This window comes from Myotis myotis, unplaced genomic scaffold, assembly GCF_014108235.1.
Source record: "Myotis myotis isolate mMyoMyo1 unplaced genomic scaffold, mMyoMyo1.p scaffold_m19_p_5, whole genome shotgun sequence".
NCBI lineage: Eukaryota > Metazoa > Chordata > Mammalia > Chiroptera > Vespertilionidae > Myotis > Myotis myotis.
In genome coordinates, this window is record NW_023416357.1 from 99,484,804 (window position 1) to 99,505,477 (window position 20,674).

General features: G+C 47.2%; 2 protein-coding genes and 1 pseudogene across 11 annotated transcripts in view; 2 read left to right on the plus strand and 1 right to left on the minus strand.

Moving 5' to 3' along the window:
- Nucleotides 1–4,799, plus strand: part of PPL (periplakin) — a 47,476-nt gene extending 42,677 nt beyond the window's left edge. For 2 of the 3 annotated variants that reach the window (XM_036309385.1, XM_036309387.1), the window contains exon 22: nt 1,278–4,799. In XM_036309385.1, the coding sequence (XP_036165278.1) occupies nt 1,278–3,941 (2,664 nt within the window). In that variant the 3' untranslated portion in view covers nt 3,942–4,799. The remainder of the gene's footprint in view (nt 1–1,277) is intronic. The other variant, XM_036309386.1, reaches the window with a different exon arrangement.
- Nucleotides 4,800–4,977: 178 nt separating this feature from the next.
- UBN1 (ubinuclein 1) overlaps nt 4,978–20,674 on the minus strand; it is a 36,715-nt gene continuing 21,018 nt past the window's right edge. For 4 of the 8 annotated variants that reach the window (XM_036309395.1, XM_036309391.1, XM_036309390.1 and 1 more), the window contains 7 exons: nt 13,448–13,498; nt 13,309–13,351; nt 10,683–11,900; nt 9,422–9,665; nt 9,052–9,141; nt 7,444–7,463; nt 4,978–7,110 (listed from right to left, as the gene is read on the minus strand). In XM_036309395.1, the coding sequence (XP_036165288.1) occupies nt 7,033–7,110; nt 7,444–7,463; nt 9,052–9,141; nt 9,422–9,665; nt 10,683–11,900; nt 13,309–13,351; nt 13,448–13,498 (1,744 nt within the window). In that variant the 3' untranslated portion in view covers nt 4,978–7,032. Of the gene's footprint in view, nt 7,111–7,443; nt 7,464–9,051; nt 9,142–9,421; nt 9,666–10,427; nt 11,901–13,308; nt 13,352–13,447; nt 13,499–20,674 lie in introns of those variants that run through there. The other 4 variants (XM_036309392.1, XM_036309389.1, XM_036309393.1 and 1 more) reach the window with 4 other exon arrangements.
- On the plus strand, nt 14,620–16,439 carry LOC118656286 (annotated as a pseudogene).

The window sequence follows — 20,674 nt, forward strand, 5'->3', positions numbered from 1 at the left end:
TTAGTGTAACACATTCTACTCAAAACTGTTCCAGCAGGTGAGAAACAAGACTCGTTCAGCCTCAAAGAAACAGCCTGTAAACTAGGGGGAGTGTCCCTTGCAAACATGGCTGGGCAGCACCAGTGCAAATACTGGCCCAAGCCAGCGCCTCTGTTGACATGTGTGTAACTTATATATTCCCTCCAGCAGACGTTTGCTGAGTACCTAGTATAGGTAACATGTTAAAAGTCCAGAATGTTTATGATAGCACTGTAATAACAAGAAACTGGAAGCAACTCAATACTCATCAGCAATGGGTAAATTATGGTCTATCCACATGTAGCTGTTAAATAGTGAAGTAGAGCTCTCTGTGCTGCTGTGAAATTTCCTCTATCTAGATTAAGTGCAAAAAGGGTGCAGATCAGGGGACTTACCATTTGTGCAGAAAAATAAACATCTGGCACACACTAAAAATATACAGTAGGTCCTCGGGTTATGTTGGAGATCCATTCCTAAGGCGCGAAGTAACGCGATTTTTTCGCCGTAAGTCGGAACCCACCTCCATAAGCACCTACGTCACTCACATGGAGCACATACACAGCAGTAATGAAGTGAAACAGTAAAAAAAAATTTAAAAGATAACAATTCCTGACCTTTACTTGTGGTAAATAAATAATAAAAAACACAGCCCTAACCAGTTTGGCTCAGTGGATAGAGTGTCAGCCTGCAGATTCAAGGGTCCCAGGTTCGATTCCGGTCAAGGGCATATACCTTGGTTGCAGGCACATCCCCAGTGGGGAGTGTGCAGGAGGCAGCTGATCGATGTTTCTCTCTCATCGATGTTTCTAGCTCTCTATCCCTCCCTCTCCCTTCCTCTCTTATTAATTAAAAAATTAATAAAATATATATAAAAAAATTAAAAAAAAAACCATAAAGCACATATGTACGTATGTTGAAATGATGGAACTTTTTTTTTATATAAATAAATGGGAGATGGCGACGTAACCACGAAACGACGTATGTCTAGTCCAACGTAACCGGAGGACTGCCTGTACTTGTCATAAGATGACAGATACCCTTCTAGCAATAGGACAGGACTAGAGGTGGAAGACTGATTTCCTTTCACACTCTTCTATGGTTTTAAAATATTTTACCAGATGAATTTTAAGAAAACCTAAACCAACTGTTTAAAAGTAACCCTAGAACTCCTGTGAACCCAGCACTTGGAGTTCCTTGGAGATGACAGAACCCCCAGTCTGACCTGTTTACATGACCATGCACTGTCTTCTCCCTCCCAGCAGCCAGAGGTAGGAGTGACCCACGAGAGTCAGCAAGGGAGCCAGCCGGGCTCCAGAGCAGAGGAGTCGTGGAAGATTCGGAAGGAGCTGGACGAGGAGACTGAGCGGAGGCAGCAGCTAGAGAAGGAAGTCAAGAGTGCCCAGGAGGAAATCCAGATTCTGCAGAATCAGAACCCCCAGGAAGCAGTGGTGAGGAAGGAGGTGCTGAAGAAGGTACCGGACCCTGCACTTGAGGAGAGCTTCCAGCAGATGCAGCGGACGCTGACGGAGGAGCAGCACAAGAACCAGCTGCTTCAGGAGGAGTTGGAGGCGCTGCAGCTGCGGCTACGCGCCCTGGAGCAGGAGACCAGGAACGGCGGGCAGGAGTACGTAGTCAAGGAGGTCCTGCGCATCGAGCCAGACAGAGCCCAGGCCGATGAGGTCCTGAGGCTGAGGGAGGAGCTGGAGGAGCTAAGGCGGCAGAAGGGCACCCGGGAAGCAGAGGCGGTCCTCCTGCAGCAGCGCATCGCGGCCCTGGCTGAGGAGAAGAGCCGGGCGAGGGAGAAGGTCACTGAGAAGGAGGTGGTCAAACTGCAGAATGACCCCCAGCTGGAGGCAGAGTACCGGCAGCTGCAGGAGGACCAGCAGCAGGAGGGCAAGCACAGGGAGAAGCAGGAGGAGGAGCTGAGCTTTCTGCAGGACAAGCTAAAGAGACTGGAGAAGGAGAGGGCCATGGCTGAGGGGAAGGTCACCGTCAAGGAGGTGCTCAAGGTGGAAAAGGACATGGCAGTTGAGAGGGAGGTTGGCGACCTGAAACGCCAGTATGAGGACGAGTCTGCCAAGGCTCGTGCCCACCAGAGGGAGAAGAGCGAGCTGCTCCGAAAGATTTGGGCCTTGGAAGAGGAAAATGCCAAGGTGGTGGTGCAGGAGAAAGTGCGGGAGATCGTCCGGCCAGACCCCAAGGCAGAGAGTGAAGTGGCCAACCTCCGCCTGGAGCTTGTGGAGCAGGAGCGCAAGTACCGGGGTGCCGAGGAACAGCTGAAGAGCTACCAGGGCGAGCTGGAGGCGCTGCGGAGGCGGGGCCCGCAGGTGGAAGTCAGAGAGGTGACGAAGGAAGTCATTAAATACAAGACTGACCCTGAGATGGAGAAAGAGCTCCAGAGGCTCCGGGAGGAGATCGTGGACAAGACCAGACTCATCGAAAGGTGTGATTTAGAGATCTACCAGCTGAAGCAAGAGATCCAGGCTCTGAAAGACACTAAACCCCAGGTACAGACCAAGGAGGTAGTCCAGGAGATCCTTCAGTTTCAGGAAGACCCCCAAACCAAAGAGGAAGTAGAGTCTTTGAGGGCCAGACTATCAGAGGAACAGAAAAAGCAAGTGGACTTGGAAAGGGAGAGGGCTTCCCAAGAGGAGAAAATCAAACAGAAGGAGGAGGAGCTTTCCCAGGTGAAGGAAAAGGTGGTCCAACAGGAGGTAGTCAGGTACGAGGAGGAGCCGGGCTTGCGAGCTGAAGTGGACGCCTTCACCCAGAGCATTGATGTGGAGCTCCGGCAGATCGACCACCTGCGCGGGGAGCTGCGGCGGCTACAGCGCAGGCGGGCCGAGCTGGAGCGGCAGCTGGAGGAGCTGGAGCGTGAACGGCAGGCGCGCAGGGAGGCCGAGCTGGAGGTGCAGCGCCTGAAGCAACGGCTGGCCGACCTGGAAAAGGAGGAGGGGGAAGCCCAAGAGAAGGTGACCCACAAGCAGAAAGTGGTGCTACAGCAGGACCCCCAGCAGGCCCGGGAGCACTCCCTGCTCAAGCTCCAGCTGGAGGAGGAAAGGCACCGGCGGCAGGTCCTGGAGAGTGAACTGGAGACCCTAAAGAAGAAGCTCATCAACCTGGAGAAGATGGAAGTCAAGGAAAAGGTGGTCTTCTCCGAAAGCATCCAGGTGGAGAAAGGTGACACTGAACAGGAAATTCAGAAGCTCAAGAGCAGCCTGGAGGAGGAGAGCCGGAGCAAGAGGGAACTGGACGCCGAGGTGGGCCGGCTGGAAGCCAAGCTGTCAGAACTGGAGTTCCACAACTCCAAGTCGTCCAAGGAGCTGGACTTTCTCAGGGAAGAAAACCACAAACTACAGCTGGAGCGGCAAAACCTGGAGCTGGAGACCCGGAGGCTCCAAACGGAAATTGAAATGGCGGCGACGGAAACACGGGACCTGAGAAACATGACCACAGTGGACTCTGGGACAAACCTCGACTCCAGACTATGGTCCCTGGAGAGAGAGCTGGATGACCTCAAAAGGCTCTCCAAAGACAAAGATCTTGAGATCGACGAGCTGCAGAAGCGCCTGGGCTCTGTGGCCGTCAAGAGGGAGCAGAGAGAAAACCATCTGCGGCGCTCCATTGTGGTCATCGACCCTGACACAGGCCGGGAGCTGTCCCCAGAGGAAGCCCATCGGGCTGGCCTCATCGACTGGAACATGTTTGTGAAACTCAGAAGTCAGGAGTGCGACTGGGAGGAAATATCAGTCAAGGGTCCCAACGGGGAGTCCTCCGTGATCCACGACAGGAAGTCTGGCAAGAAGTTCTCCATTGAAGAGGCCCTACAGAACGGGAGGCTGACCCCTGCTCAGTACGACCGATATGTCAACAAGGATATGTCCATCCAGGAGCTTGCCGTTCTGGTATCTGGGCAGAAGTAGGCACAGCCCTGCCCCTCAGTCCCGTGGAAGCTGACGCTGGCTCTCTCCTACCCCGTACCTTCTTCTCCCTGGCCCTGTGCAGGCTCCTAATCCGTGCGGAGCTGAGCATGCCACCCACGCCTTCTCGGCAAAGCTACTCAGAGTATAGCTCACGTACAAGCAGAATGGTCACTGGCTGCACCATCAGTTCACCCAGGTGAGAGACCTGCTTCATCCTCCAATGATTCAAAATCACAAAGCCCTTCTTTTCTCTCCCTTGTCCTACACACGTCCATCAACAGACTCCTTGTGGGAAACCTGGAAGCAATCTGAACACTAAAGCACAAGACCACTGAGGCAGACCAGCCACTCCATGCAGCAATGGCCTTCGCACACCAGATGGGGAAACTCTAGGGCAGAAAGGCCTCTCTTCTACACACCTTTCCATTCATCAAAGGACTGGGCCCCTTGGGGCTGCCGACCTGCATTCACACCCCTCCAGGAGTCTGGCTGAGAGCCAACTTTCCGTCAGACTTCTAATGGTGAGACAGATCTGGGATCTGTGCCAGAAAAGACGCAAAGAAACCAGCACAGGCCCCTCTGTCAGCCTGACTGTCCCAGGAGAACACACCACTCGAGACTTTTCTGGTTCTGAAATTAAAGTGTTTTCGTTGTGGACTGTGTTGCTATTAGCCTTAGCTTCAGGGCCTTACAAGTCTTGTTTATTCTCTAATTGGTACTTAGGTATACTACACAGTTGATTTTTCACCAAATTAATTTCAGGTTCTCTGTATCTCCTATATTACATAAGACAAGGGAAAGAAATAGACAACTCCACCTTATAGCGTAAAAAATAAACACCTGGTGGCTTGACTCTAATTTTATGCTAAGTGTGTTTTTTCCTCCTTTGTGTATGTGATTTATTGCCCCTACTCCCTCTTGGTTTTCAGCCAGGATATCCCATATGGATATCCATTTACCAGTCCCAATCACTTACCAGTTCCTATGGGAGACAGAATTATTAGCAAATATGGCAAAAAGAATGAGAAACAATGTATTGGAAACCTTGAAACAATTTATTAAGTTGCTTTATACAAGATTAACAATTTCCACACCACCCCCTAATACCAACCTAGTGGCTGCACCAAAGCCACAGCCCCTTTCACACTTAAGAAACGGCCGCACCAAGGAAAGCCCTGCAGCACCGCAGCCCCCAGGCCCGGAGCCCGCTCTGCCTGTAGATCTGCCTTGCCATGGCTGTTTAAGTCATTCACTCTTTCGTTACCACAAATAAAGCATAAACAAGAAAAAGAAATCTCCCCATCAAAGAAACGTTTCCCTGAGGCAAGAGGCATCACTAGATTCCTATAAATGAGGGTATTCTGCTCCAGCTGCACACTCAATGGTATGTGGGGAAGAGGGGGCACTGCAGGGGAACCGGATGTCTTGGGCAGAAAAGGAGCTCATAGGCAGTCTCTGCACGGCTCTGAGCTCAGCAATACAAATCTCTTCTTTGGCTCTTTTGCTACTTCCTAAGACTATTCTGTAAACAAACTGGAAATCCAAGTTGCAAAATATATATATAATAAAGGGATAAGAAATCCATGTAGCCCCATGTGAAACATGTGTTGGTTCCTATGTAAAAAGTCAGAGCAGAGGCCTTGCTCCTCCGACACTAGACAAACCTCAGCATAAAGCATGAGTTACTGAGCACTGGACCCTGGGTGCCAGGAACCAAAAGAGCTGCCTGTGTCTCCACATAGGTCTACATTCTGAGGAGGCTATTTACTCTCTAAATATTTGAAATCACTTAGCTGGAGCAGTCAGTTGAGACATGCCTATGGCAGAGACTTCACAGGACAGGCAAGTGCCCTAAAACTCATGAAGCAGCCAATGGTTAAATGGGAACAGCGTAATGACTTGGGAGCTCCGGGTTAATTGTCTTAAGTCTGTCTCTAATGCACTCTCCAAGCTCAGTGGTGCGTCACCCTTAAGTCAGGCATAGCCCCGCTGCCTGGAGAGCCCTAGGACTTCAAGGCCTGTCTATACAGCAGACACTTCACAAAGGCCCACACCTGCAGCTCTGCCTGAGAATGATTTCTAAATAAGCTGGAATGTCTATCTGTAACTTGGAACCTTTCATATCCTTGCCCTCAAAGGCCTTTGGGGCTCTGCAGTCCACCTGTATGAACTCTGGAAAAACAAAACAGAGGCCCTGGCTGAATGGGGACCTGGGATTTGAGGACCCAGATGACCTTTAAGTCAGGACGGCAGAGATTATGATGTGCAATGATAAAAAACCTCAAATAAACTGGCTATGTCTTAAGTACAGACATCTTTTAAAAAGGTCTTCATCTGAGAGCCACACAGAGGGCCTAATGGGTGTGTGTCTAATTCTGCTCCACCATAAAGGCACTGGGATTATGTCTTCCATATGACGTGTGAAAATATGACATGTGAAGAACAGTCCCACTCTATCCAACGCATTGATGGTAATGATGAAAACAGCCAAAAATAAGTGTCTTTAAAAATCCTATCACAATTGTTGAATCTACAAAGATCTTTCTTTAAAAGAGCTTCATTGTCATGTTTAGAGGATAAACTGGCCCCCGTGATGAGCACACACTAGCTGTTCTGAGTATTTTTCAACGAGACAAGGTAAGTCCCCCAGCTATGGCATTAGCCTGGGTTTCTGTCCATTGAGCACACAGCCTGAGGATGGGATAGACACCATGACCATCCAGGGACCCTAGGGTGGCCAAAAGGAGCCCCTGCCAATGGGGTGCCATGAGTTACTCTGACCAAATGCCAGGGGGTTGGGCAGACTTACAACACAGGTGTGCCAACGCTCAGTCCTGTCACCAGAGCTCCATACATGACCCAGTACACTTCCCAGCCTAGAGCTGCCCCTCCAACGATTGTCCACGACAAAGCCACGAGGCCCGGATCACCAGGCCAGTCAGTACCTCTGGAGAAGCACGAGGCTGCTCCCAAGTGAAGGCACGTCACAAGTGCCAAGAGACGGTCCACTTAGCACTCACGCCTTCTCCAGAAGAAAACCAATCGGCAGAAAGAGCGTGTTGATTATCCGATTTTTCAGAGACCTACTAGTTCAGCTTCCAGCATTTCCTCTGAAGAGGTCACAATTTCCGTGGAACACCAGCCCCTTTCCCATGAAGCTGAGAAGCATCTGGAAAAGAATAAGCAAAAACAATATAAATCTTTCAGGATCTCTGATTTTCTTAAGGCAGCAGTAACCAAACCTCAAGGAGGTCACTTCTGTATGTTGAGTATGCTGAGGCTCAAACGAGCCACAAACACTTGACAGAGCTGATTTCAGTGTGTTGTTACTTATAGCAGCCTGCAGCATGAAGGCAGCTGCTCACGGAGTGCTGTGTTCACAGCAACTCTATTATGCAATGTGGGCCACTTCTGTTCTTGGCTACAACTATGCAATGGCACAGGAGTTCCATGATGGGGTTTGATAGTCACATTGAAGTCAAGGAGCAGTCAACATTCTCACCATCAACAGATCCTCAGGTTCTATAAAGACAAGTTCAAAGGCACTAGCATTCTGAGTCCACATAGGAAAAAAAGCAAATCAGAAATAAGTTACACAATTAAAATGTCCAGACAGCTTCTCATTTACAACCACTCAATGGAATCCTATAACCTGAAGAAGGTCTAAAGGAGAGAAGAAAAGCCTACTCCGCCTGTTTTAGCACAGATGCTTTTCGGATAGCCTTTTAATACCCAGAGGAAAAACAGGGAAGAAATGGTACAAGAAAGCACTTTTCCCTTTTTTTGCTGAAAATACCACAGACCAACAGTCACATTCCAAAGGCTCTTCATTATTGTCTCTGTTTAAAAGGGTGACATTCCTAAAAGCAGCAGAAGCAGTGCAATCTCTCTTTGAAAAACCACAAGCTCTCACCCAGGTAGCTCTGCAACGCCTATATCATCATCTCAGCTACAGCGGCAGCCACCAGTTTGTGGAGCAAGTCCACACTACATTTTACTGCTTCTCCGGGGGAAAACGGAGTAACTGCTGATACAAGCTTAGCCCTAGGTTTTTATTTGAGAAGCAACAATTCCATCTTGGAGATTTACAATCCACTCCTGTACCCAGATGGCTGCTGGCATTCACTACAAATGCATCAGTTTAAGGACACAGGGGCCAGGGACCCACTGCAAAATCTGGGACAGACTTGAGCCATGTCGAGGCCAGTGCTCTCAGTACAGCAGGTGTCAGGCATGCCCAGCTGGATGAATTCCATCTCACTGCCACCGGGTATCAGTCTGCCAGGGCAGCTCCAGGCTCGGCTTCCTGAAGCATGGCTCTCCCTGACCAATGAGGCCCCTGGTCGTTTCCAGAGCGTAGTAAGGGTAGTAGGCCAAAACCAAGATCCCTGAGGCTCTACAACAGCATTCCATTAGCTGCAGCTAAGAATCAGGTCCTAGCACAGGGTAAGGCCAATTGCTGATGACAAAGGTGCCAGCTTCTCACAGCTATAAACCTAGAGCTTGTACAGTGCCCCTTTCTGAAAATCACTGCTCTCTGGAGAAGAAAATTGGGAGAAGGAAAGAGGGAACGCTGTCCCAAGTCCTGTTGTGCTCCCAACTCTCTGCCTTTACATCTGAACTGAATTGACAGCTGCTCCTCTCTTGAATACATGCTGACATCAGAGGTAAAGGTCCCTCCTGAGGCCCTGCCACTGTGACCTCTTGCTACTACTTGGACTTCCCCTTTCACTTAAACTAAATTTACAGAGCCTTTTGTTAGCTGGTACTACCTGGAAGGTATAGCAGCTTGAATTTAAAGGCCTGTAGTGCCCCAACTAGCCAAGGGTTGGGGATTCCTTTGCCTTGCACACAGGTCACCCTGACTTCCTCTGTGATCACATGGGGTAAGGCTGACCCAGTGGCAGGGGACCAGGGGAAATCACAAAGTGGAGGAAACCTGTCCCATTCCAAGTACCCACAGAACAAGAGCCTCAAAGGACAAACCAAGACAGCACAGTGATAATATGGTGAAGATACTGAAATCTTTGGCAGCAGACGGCATCTACTGACTGGAGAGGGGAATGACACACAGTGCACATGGCACTCTGACCACCTGGCAATTAATTACCTGGGAGACTCTGCGGGACGTGGGTAGACACGGCAGCGTGTGGGAGAGGTGCTGCGTGGGGCGGGCTGGAGTGCAAGCCAGCCAGGAGACCTGAGAGAAAACAGGAGGGAAGAAAAGAACAAGACACGCACATTGAAGACAAGAACAGAAAAGCATCCTTGGTGATTCAGAGCCCCAGACAACCTACTGGCCAGTCCTGGTGAAAGACCCTGGGGAAGGGTTCAGCACGATCCCTGAAAATGTTGCCCATAGCCACACACCAGACACACACGGGAACCCCGTACACGACAACAGAACTCACTGATCACAGAAGTAGTCCTGGGCACCTTTTGTGCCCCCAAATGAGGAGAGGGAAGGGAGAAGCACTTACTGTGGCTGAGGCCATGGTGAAACGTCCCAGGGGCAGGGCCCGTGACGATGGCATCCTTGGAGACCCCTGCTTTGGCAGAGGAGTCGGCGCTAAAGGAGAGCACACGGAGAGGAAACGGAGAGATGATCCCCAGGGAGTTTGAGTTCACAGCCCCGGGCAGCTTTGGGCCGCCTGTCTTGTAGGATGAGGATAGCAGATTTAAGGGCGATGAGCTGGTCAGTAGCACAGCCCCACTCGTTCCTTTCTGGAGATGAAACACACAAAAGGATCAGAGCTCCAACCTGTCCATGGCCTGCTCACAAACCAAACCTGTCAACACACAGGGTAGGGACATCGACTGTTCCTTATGAACCCTAGTCTGCAGCCCCAAAGAGCAAGAACAGTCTCTAAACTGGCCTAACATGCCTCCTAGGACACAGTGTTCACTTTAAAAAGCAGGATGTTAAATATGCCTCCTTTGTGCAAGAAAGAAAGGGAAGAATATTATATATAGGCATCCACAAATGTAGGTATGTACAAATATATGTATTTTTATATACATAAGCCACACACACAAATTTGTATGTAATAATCTTTTAGAAAGAAACAGGGGAAAATCCTGGAAACTAAGGGACATTGTTACCTTGTTGGGTGATAGAAATAGGTCAGAAGCCAGTGAGACCTCACTGACCATACCTTTCTGTAGTTTTTTCTTTGCAACCAAATAGTCGTTTTACATAGTGGGAAAAATAAAATACTCTCTCCCATTTCCCCAACCTGCACCTGACTTCTGTAATTCCTACAGGCAGGCCTCACCAGCCACTGCACTCTGTCAGATCACCTTTGACCTGCAGAGTCCTTCAAAACCCAACTGGGAGAATCACTTTTAGAAGTACTCATCTTCCTACTGTATGAACATCTCTACATAACTAACGATCTGATAGATAGTATTAATTTCACTAACTCGTTTGGAGAGATGGGACAGATAGGAAGCCATGAAAGGAAAGTTTTGTGACTCATTCCACACCTTCTATATTCATAGCCTCCCTGCAAACACAGTGCTGACCAGTCCTTTCTCTCCACTCATCCTCCTCAGAAGTTTCAGGCTTTCTTGGGATGCATGCCAACAGAAAAGATAAGACAGGAAAACAGGAAGCCAGTCCTTATGATTTCTGGGTTTACTGTTCCAACCCAACCTCCTGTTTCAGTTGTCTGACCAGGGCAAGGCAGGTGGCCTTGTCCACAAGACCCATAAGGGTGGCTGCTGTACCAGGATACTCACTGGCAAGGAGGTAGACGATGTCACGCTGCTAACTGCACTGGGCTTCAGGGAGGAGGTGAGTAACTTGGCTACTCCCTGGGTCCCACCACTAGAATCTCCACTTGGACCCCCGGGAGGGGCCACTAGGGTCAGCTTCTGGGAAACAGGCGGTTTTTTCACTGCAGAGCCTGGGACAGGTCGGCTGGCAGGCTGTCCTGTGGAGGCAGGCTGTGTACCGGGGAGCAGATTGCCAGAAGTGGAGCTCTGGACTGGTGTTCCTACAGAAGAGCTGCCAGAAGAAATCCCGTGTTTGGAGATAGAGCCGGCAAAGGGGCTATTCTTGTAAGATGGCCCTGAGGAGCTGGCTGAGTGCTGTTTTGCTGGATGGCTCAGGGCAGCGGAGGACAAGGCTGGGGTCTTATGAGAACTACTGCTGGAGGCTGGCGTGCCTCCTGAAGAGGCTGGTGTGGAGGAATGGAAGCTCTGGCCTTTGGCTGCCGTCTTCACAAGCTGGATGAGGGAACGATGACACTGTGGGGAAGAAGGCTTTGGGCCCTGGAGCTTACTGACAAATGGAGCTGGGGGGGTGAAACTCTTTTGTTGTTGAGTGCCTGCATGAAACACTTTTACTTGGGGGCCAGGCACGGGAGCTGCTGTCTGGGGTGCATGAGACGTCCGTGGCAAACCATGGTGTTTTGCTTTGGACTGGTGCCCTTCTGGCAGGCCCTTGCTCAGGGAAACCTGACAGGACAGCTCTTTATAGCCAGAACTCTCTGGTTTTTTCTCCTGAGAGGACTGCCCCAGTGCCAGAGCCTGTTCAGCCAGAAAATTGAGGGGTGACTGCAGAGAGCTGGAGGGTGGTGGGGCAGAAGGGCTAGCCTTCGTAAAGTTCCTTTTTTCTTCCGTACTTAAAACACCTGCAACTTTCTCTGCAGGCACTTTCGAGGGTGCAGGCAATGTGAACTCGGAGCTCCCACTTGCTCTGCTGTTCAGCGCAGCCAGTTCCTTGGACACAGCCTCCAATGAGGAAGCTGAATTATGGATCATGTCTCCATCCAATGAGTTCTCCAGGCTGACAGGAACAGGGTTTGTTTGGTTGCCCAATGCCTGGGACGAAAGCTCCCTGTTTGCAGCTCCAGAGTTCAGGCCTCCTCCCAGGTGTTCCGAAGGCAAAGCCAAAGGCCCGCCAATCTGGCCTGATGAGACGGAAACCTTTTTATCAGGCTTAATACATGATTCCTAAAGGAAAGTAGAAATGCTGATGTTAAGAAATACCCAAAGACGCCAACACTGGTCCTGTTGTAAGAATGCATGTGTGAGCCCTGACCAGTTTGGCTCAGTGGATAGAGTGTCGGTCTGCGAACTGAAGGGTCCCAGGTTCGATTCTGGTCGGGGGCATGTGCCTTGGTTGCGGGCACATCCCCAGTGGGGGGTGTGCAGGAGGCAGCTGATTGATGTTTCTCTCTCATCAATGTTTCTAACTCTCTATCTCTCTCCCTTCCTCTCTGTAAAAAATCAATAAAATATATTAAAAAAAAAAAAAAAGAATGCAGGTGTGAGAATACCACAAGGTCCCAAGAATCAGGCCTTCCTATGTAATCACAAATAAGGGAAATGAGCGCAGGTGACAAGCCTCTGTGGATTTGAACACGCCCATCTGGCTGGGCCTGGGCTTACCCAAGCATGTTCTGTTGCTAAGTACACATGAACCCACAGGGAAATGCTTCTTTTCTCTGATTTTGAAAAAATACAAGACTTGAGCAAAGACACTCTCCCTACTGGCTCACACACTATCTCAGAATGTTACTAACTGTAATCAGAAAAGGATGCATGGCATGAAAACTGCCTTAAATTAGTTTTCTTTTCCTCCTTGATTTTTCCAAGCACCTTTCCCCTCAGGGGGTTCAAAAGAAAAGTCCTTTCATGGGATAACAACGGGAGCTATCTCATCATTCCTGCATCCTAAGTGCTAAATGCAGTATGCCTGAGACATTGCAGGAGCTCAACAGATACTTAGATATAAACAACGTAAATAGCTTATTCTCCCACACTGTTCTGGTATGGTTAAGGGCACTATAAAGCGTCAGGAATTTATAAAATTTTAGTAAAATAGCAATTTCTATGACATTGAGAGGTTTCTGCAATATCTAAGCTCATTTTCAGTCTCTATTCTCTAATCACTGTACTTCCTTTCATTTCTGCTACTTAAACTCAACAAACCACCTTTCCTTTCCATTGTAGCTCTAGGCTAACCTACACTTGGCTAGGAGTGTGTTCTTCCATAAAAATATCTTTATCACAATATAATACTCTCACATATGCAGGGGCTTTTCATGCCTCAGACAGCTGTCAGGAAGACCTCATTTAATTCCACAACAACCTTGGGAACTGGCCAGGTGGGTACTGCTTCCTAGAACTGAGGATGGAGGGTACTAAGTGCCCCAGCTCAGGTCTCTGCCCTGCCAACAACCCAAGGCTCCTCTGGTGGACCCGGCCTGCCTCTTGGTGCAACCTCAAGAATACCATCCTGAAGAGTTGTCCCCCAGAGCAGCAAAGCTCAATGAGCTGCCATCGTCATTCAAAAGGTTTCATGAGCATGGCTGGAGAGAGAGAACAGGTGGTACATGACCTGAGCAGGCTGACTCACCTTCACCTTGATTTTGGAAGGAGCCATTACTTTCTTCTTGGCCCTGAACAAAAGAATGAACACAGAAAAGGTTTAGAGGAGATCCACCAGAGATAAAAATGGCAGTTGTCTTGAGAAATGAAAACACTGAGACACTCACAGGATTGATGTCAGGTGTCCATGGCCTCGTCTGCTCTCCTTAAACAGAGTCCTGAAATAAACAGATAACAGGGTGGAGTTTACATAAGCCCCCTGAAAACAGAGACCTTGTTTCTAGAGCTCCCTACCATCCTTAGTACTCAGTACCTATTATTAATTAAATGTCAGAGCACTAGTGACTTCATTGCTGGTGAGAAGATCAAAAGTAGATGTGCTGGCCACCTGAAAGGCAAGAGTCTAAGATTTACCAAAAAAAGCTATGGCTCATCCGGCCAATGTGGCTCAGTTTGATTCCTGGTCAGAGCACATGCCCGGGTTGCGAGTTCAGTCTCCAATTGAGTGGCTTGCAGGAGGCAGCCGATCAATGTTGATGTTTCTCTCTCATTGATGTATGTTTCTCTCTCCCTCTCTAAAATAATAAAATCATATTAATAAAAAAAAAGCTATGGTTCTACATCCAAACCTCTCTTAGTGATGCTTCCCCTAAAGGCAGGAGTGCTTTCCTTGATGACCGTTCTCATCTTCTAAGAGTAAAGTGGGGATTGACCCACAGTATGTCTCTTTCCAGAGAAACTCAACAAAATGATCTTTATGCCCTTCCCTTCACACCTTCAAAAGTCCAATCTGTAAGGAGAGAAGAGCAATTCCATTTACAGATGGGATACTGAAACAAGAAAAGGTTCCATGATTTGTCCAACCCACAAAAAATCAGGTCCAGTCAAGAACATGAACTCCAGGGGAGGATTCTGGGAAATTGGCAGAGTAGAAAGCATCAGAATTAATCCTCTCCCCACCTGGACAACAACTGCCCTGGCAGAATCTCTCTGAAATAACTATTTTGAACCTCTAGAGACTGATCAAAGCTAGCAGCTTCCAGGGGAAGACTTGGATGGGTAAATTGTGGGATTATTTCAGCTCTTAGCACAGTAGCAGCTACCCAATCCTTAACCCCATAGTAAGTAGCTATGCACCTCTTCCCGAAGTAGCTTGCAGGAACTAGGGTGGGCAAAAGGACCTTCTCCTACAACTATCAGGATCTGTGCTCTAATTATTTTTTTAAAATATATTTTATTGATTTTTTTACAGAGAGGAGGGGAGAGGGATAGAGAGTTAGAAACATCGATGAGAGAGAAATATCGATCAGCTGCCTCTTGCACGCCCCCTACTGGGGATGTGCCCGCAACCAAGGTACATGCCCTTGACCGGAATCGAACCTGGGACCCTTGAGTCAGCAGGCCGATGCTCTATCCGCTGAGCCAAACTGGTTAGGATTGTGCTCTAATTATTGATTGCTCCTTCTGTTTAGAGAGAGCAGCCATTGTTGTTTCTCTTCCCACCATTGTGAACCCCTGCACCTCTGGTTCAAGAGACTTCTAGGAGATTTAAAGGGCAGTGCCTTTTTTAAACACCATTTTTCAATTTTCCCCTTTTAGAAGCCAAACCTTAAAGACTAGGACATTCAAAACTGCATACATGGGTAAAATTAGAAAGTGACTATGCATACCCAAGGAAAAGCTCAGAAAAGATTTAAGAAAACATTAAATCTACACTCAGGCTTCTCGTTGGCACACAGACAATCTACAGTGATAAAAAAAAAAAGTAAATAATAATAATTTTAACAAGAGAGTTCAAGTTCAAGTGGTAGTCGAAAGTGGACCCCAGAGAGCTCTGAGCAGCCCCACTGCCACCACAGAGCTAGTTATCATCACACCCTGGGAGAACCATAGCTGCCGCAGCCAGCCCCAATCACCATCACCATCACCATGAGCAGGGAGGCCAAGACCCAGCAGTATCCCCACTGCCCCCCTCCAGCACTGCCAACACCAAGCCCAGCACCACAGGCAGCGGCTGACAGCCAGGGCAGCCTCACATCACTGGGGGACAAGAAGGTTATTGCAACAAAGGTTTTGGAATCAGTAAAATGGTTCAATGTAAGAAACAGATATGGTTTCATCAACAGGAATGACACCAAGGAAGATGTATCTGTACACAAGGTTGACATAAAGAAGAATAACCCCAGGAAGGACCTTTGCAGTGTAGGAGATGGAGAGACTGTGGAGTTTGATGTTGAAGGAGAAAAGGTTGTGGAGGCAGCAAATGTTACAGGCCATGGTGGAGTTCCAGTAAAGGCAGTAAATATGCAGCAGACCGTAACCATTATAGACACTATCCACGTTGCAAGGGTCCTCCATGCAATTACCAGAATAGTGAAAGTGGGGAAAAGAATGAGAGATAGGAGAGGGCTCCTGAAGGCCAGGCCCAACAGCGCCGGCCCTATCCCACGCAGCCCTATCCCAGGCGATGGTTACCACTGTACTACATGCGGAGACCCTTTGGGGATCGCCCACAGTATTCCAACCTTCCTGTGCAGGGAGAAGTAATGGAGGGTGCTGCAAACCAGGGTGCAGGTGAATAAGGTAGACCAGTGAGACAAAATATGTATCGGGGTGATAGACCATGATTTCACAGGGACCCTCCTCACTAAAGAAAGCCTAGAGAGGACGGCAATGAAGAAGATAAGGAAAATCAAGGAGATGAGACCCAAGGTCAGCAGCCACCTCAAAGTTGGTACTGCCACAACTTCAATTACTGAAGCAGACGGCCAGAAAATCCTAAGCCACAACATGGCAAAGAGACAAAAGCAGTCGATCCACCAACTGAGAATTTGTCTGCTCCCTAAGCTGAGCAGGGCAGGGCTGAGTAAATGCAGGCTTACCCTCTCTACCATCTGGTTTAGTCATCCAATAAGAAGAAATGCATGAAATGAAATTCCAGCAATAAGGAATGAACAAAAGATTAAAGTTGAAGACCTTAAGTGCTTGCTTTTTGTCTGCTGACCAGATAACTAGAACTATCCACATTTCTATGCAGCATGGGGTTTTAAAGATGTCTCTTTTTGGTAATGACAAACATATGGTTTTAAAAAAATTTTAAGTATTCAAATATTACCAGTTGCTTTCCTTTTTAAAAAAACATTTTTGTTTATTTCAGAGAGAAAGGGAGAGGGAAAGAGAGATAGAAACATGAATGATGAGAGAGAATCATTGATGAGCTGCCTCCTGTATGCCCCACACTAGGGATCGAGTACGCAATCCGGGCTTATGCCCCGACTGGGAATTGAACTGAAACCTTCTGGTTCATAAGTCAACGCTCAACCACTGAGCCATGCTGGCCGGTGACAAACGTGGTTTTTTAAGAAAGACTGCAAAAAAAGCAGCAGCTGGCATCAGCATGCCTTATACTTCTTGATAGTTGGCCCCAGGCCTAACACTAGCAGCAGCCTGCCTTGGTTCACAGCTTGGCGTCTTCTGGGAACCTCCAAGCCCATCACAAGTAGCAGCCATCTGCAGATTGCTCTGTAGCTCATATCAGAGAGCAAGGTAGTAACTGACTTTGCACCTCCCGGGAGGCCCCCAGAGCCACAGCACCCAGTGGTCAGCTTCAGACCACACCAGATTACAACCCTACCACATCCACAAGTGACACACTTAAGGGGTGGACTCAGTGAGCACCAAAGTCACACTGAAGTAAGTCCTGCTCCATAGGGGCATCTCCTGCACAGCAGCTCTTCCACTGGAGTCACAGATGGCCCTGACAGCCAATTGGATTGGAGGTCAATCCCTCCCAGTGACACCAATAGCAATCAAGGGTCAACTACAAGACTGTGCACACTGCCACAAGGTGCACCTACAGTGCCCAGCTCAGGTGGCCGGAGAGGCTGAGCTCCTGGGCCCTATAGAACACCTACTACACAGGGCCACTCTACCAATTCCAGGAGACAAAACAGCTCTAATACATAGTAAAAAACACAGAAAAGCAGCAAAAATGCAGAGACAAAGACACAAATGAAAGGACAGAAGAAATCTCCAGAAAAAGAATTAAATGAAATGGAAGCAAGCAAACTACCAGATAGAGTTTGAAACAATACTTCTAAGGATGGTCAAGAAACTAATGAGAACTTCAAGGAACTTAGAACATCAACAACATAAAAAAGGACCAGTAAGAAATGAAGGATAATTTACAGGGAATAACAGTAGAGTAAGAGGATACCGAGAATCAAATCAATGATTTGGAATATGATATGAGGAAGCAAAAAAAACACCCAATCAGAAGAGCAAAAAAGAAAAGAATCCAAAATTAATGAAGATAGTGTAAAGAGCCTCTGGAACAACTTCAAGGGTACCAACATTTACATCATAGGGTGCTGGAAGGAGAAGAGGGAGTAAGAAATTGAAAACCGCCCTGACTGGTTTGGCTCAGTGGTTAGAGTGTCAGCTCTTGGACCAAAGGGTTTCAGGTTCAATTCCAGGTCCAGAGCACATACCTTGATTGCAGGTCCCAGAGCATGTGCAGGAGGCAACCAATCAATGTTTCTCTCTCACACTGATGGTTCTTTCTTCTACTCTCCCTCTCTCTACCTTCCCCCTCCACTATCTTTAGAAATCAATGGAAAAAATATCCTTGGGTGAGGATTAAAAAAACAAAAAAGACAAGACATTAAAAACCTATTTGAGAAAATAATGACAGAGCCCTACGCCAGCATGGTTCAGTGATAAGACCCATTGGCCTGCACACCAAAGGGTTGCAGGTTCAATTCCCAGTCAAGGGCACATATCTGGGTTGCAGGTCTGATATCTGCCCTTGGTTGGGGCGCGTGTGGGAGGCAACCAACAGATGTATCTCTGTCACATAGATATTTCTCTCTCTCTTCCCTTTACCCCTCTCTTCCACTCTCTCTAAAAATCAATGGAGCCCAGCCAGCATGGCTCAGTGGTTGAGTGTCGACCTATGAACCAGAAGGTCAAAGTTCAATTCCCAGTTAGGCCATATGACCAGGTTATGGGCTCAAACCCCAGTGATAAGGCAACTTATCAATGATTCTATCTCATCACTGATGTCTCTTTCTCTCCTTTCCTCTCTGAAATCAATAAAAATATATTTTTAAAGATCAATGGAAAAAAATATCCTCATTCCTCGAGTGTTGGCAAAGGAGAAAAGGGAACCCTCATTTAGCAATTAGCGAACTGAATTCAAGGATTCTAAATTGGTGGTCACTAGAAAACAGTATGAAGGTTCCTCAAAAAATTAAAAATAGAACTACCATATAACCCACCATTTTCACTTCTGGGTATTTACCCAAAGACAGCCAAACACTAAATCAAAAAGATGTATGCTCCTCTATGTTCATCGCAGCATTATTTACAATAGCCAAGATGTGAAAGTAATCCAAATATCCATCAACAGACAAATGGATAAAGAAGATGTGGTACATACATAAAATGGAATATTACTCAGCCATAAAATTGAAAGAAATCTTGCCATTGTGACATGGATGGACCCAGATGGTATTGTGCTTAAGTGAAATAAATCAGAGAAAGACATATATCATTTCACTTAAATGTGGAATCTAAAGAAAGAAAAAATAAAGAAATGAATAAAATAGAAACTAACAAATACAGAGAACAAATTGTTGGTTACCAGGCAGGAGGGGGATTGGTGGGAAATACGTGAAAGAGATTAAGAAGAACAAATTGCCAGTTATAAAAATAGTTACATGGGTGTAAAGTACATCATAGAGAAATAGTCAACAATATTGTAATAATCATGTATGGTGTCCAGATGGTACCAGACTTACTATGGTGATCACTTTGTAAGGTATTTAAATGTCTAATGACTATGTTTAACACCTGAAACTAATAATAATGTATGTCAAATGTAATTGAAAAATAAATTTTAAATGAAGTTTGCTGGGCACCTCTGCCCTGCCAGGCACCAAGTCATCACAATGATAGCCTTCCTACTCCAGCAAGGACAAGTTGGAGCACTGAAGACTATGCTTCTACAAGACACTTGCTCCTACAGCTTATCTCTTTGTAGAATCCAGAGTGACGAGGATCTCTGCCACCGAATCTCAAGAAGCAAAGTCCACCAAAACTGCCGGCATGAGCAGCTGCACCTTCTGAGTTGTTATACAACATCACCTACAAGAATCTCCAGCATCATGACTACACCATGAACACCTTCTTAGACCTAAACCTGTACTTCTTGAAATTTTGGTTGCCTGAGCCCTCTTCCAGATGAGTGTCTCCTTGCTACTGAGAGCTCAGTTTAATGATTACCCTTACGTCATCTGCGGCATTCTTGCCTGCAAAATAAAGTCCACTCAAGTCATGAAAAAAGAGACTCAAGCCCTGGCAGGATAGAGCATCAACCTGCAGACTGAAGGGTGCCAGGTTCGATTCTGGTCAAGGGAACATGCCTAGGTTTCGGAATCGATCCCCAGTGGGGATCGTGTGGAGGCAGCCAATCAATGATTCTCTCTCATCACTGATGTTTCCATCTCTCTCTCCCTCTCCCCTTTTCTCTGAAATCAACAGAAATATATTAAAAAAAAAAAAAAAAGACTCAAATAATCAAAATCAGAAAGTGGGGACATTAAAAAAGAAATGAATAGCCCTGGCTGGTGTGATCAATGGTTAGAACATCGGCCCACTCACTGAAGGGTAAAAACCTGGGTTGCAGGTTTCACCCCTGGCCCAGTGGGGATGCATGCGAGAGGCAACCAATTGATGTGTCTCTCACATCAATGTTTCTGTTTCTCTCTCTCTCTCTGTCTCTCTCTCCCTCCTTCCCCCTTCCTCCCTTCCACTCTCTCTTAGAAAATCAATGGGAAAAATGTCCTCGGATGAGGATTAACAAAATAAATAAGAATATATATTTTTTAAAGTCAATACATATAAATCAGTTGTATTTCTACACATGAATAATTCTATTCACAATTGAAAGGGTTAACTGGAGAAAGCAAGGCTTGAGCCTTACAAAAGCTAACAAATGTCAAAGGGAAAGCTTGTTCTGTTAGCCTAAGCCTTGCACAAACATGCTCCCCTTGAGTGGTTATTTTACAGAAATTCCTGAAGACCATCACCCCTGCACAGCCCTTCACTCTCCCCCTCCGACCCCCCCGCAGCTCTCCATGAGCAAATAAAAAGCCTGCTCCTTCCCCAATTCACCGCTGGCTCTTTCTTGAGTCAGACCATCTGCACCCAGGTGCCTCGAATAAACATCATTTTGATTACACTGAGCCTTGAAACCTTGGCCCTACCCCAAACCTTTCAACAATATTTTTTTAAAACTTAGAAATTAACTTCACCAAGGACATGAAAAACTTACAGAATGAAAACAAAACATGGCTGAAATAAATTAAAGTCAACATAAATAAATGGAAATA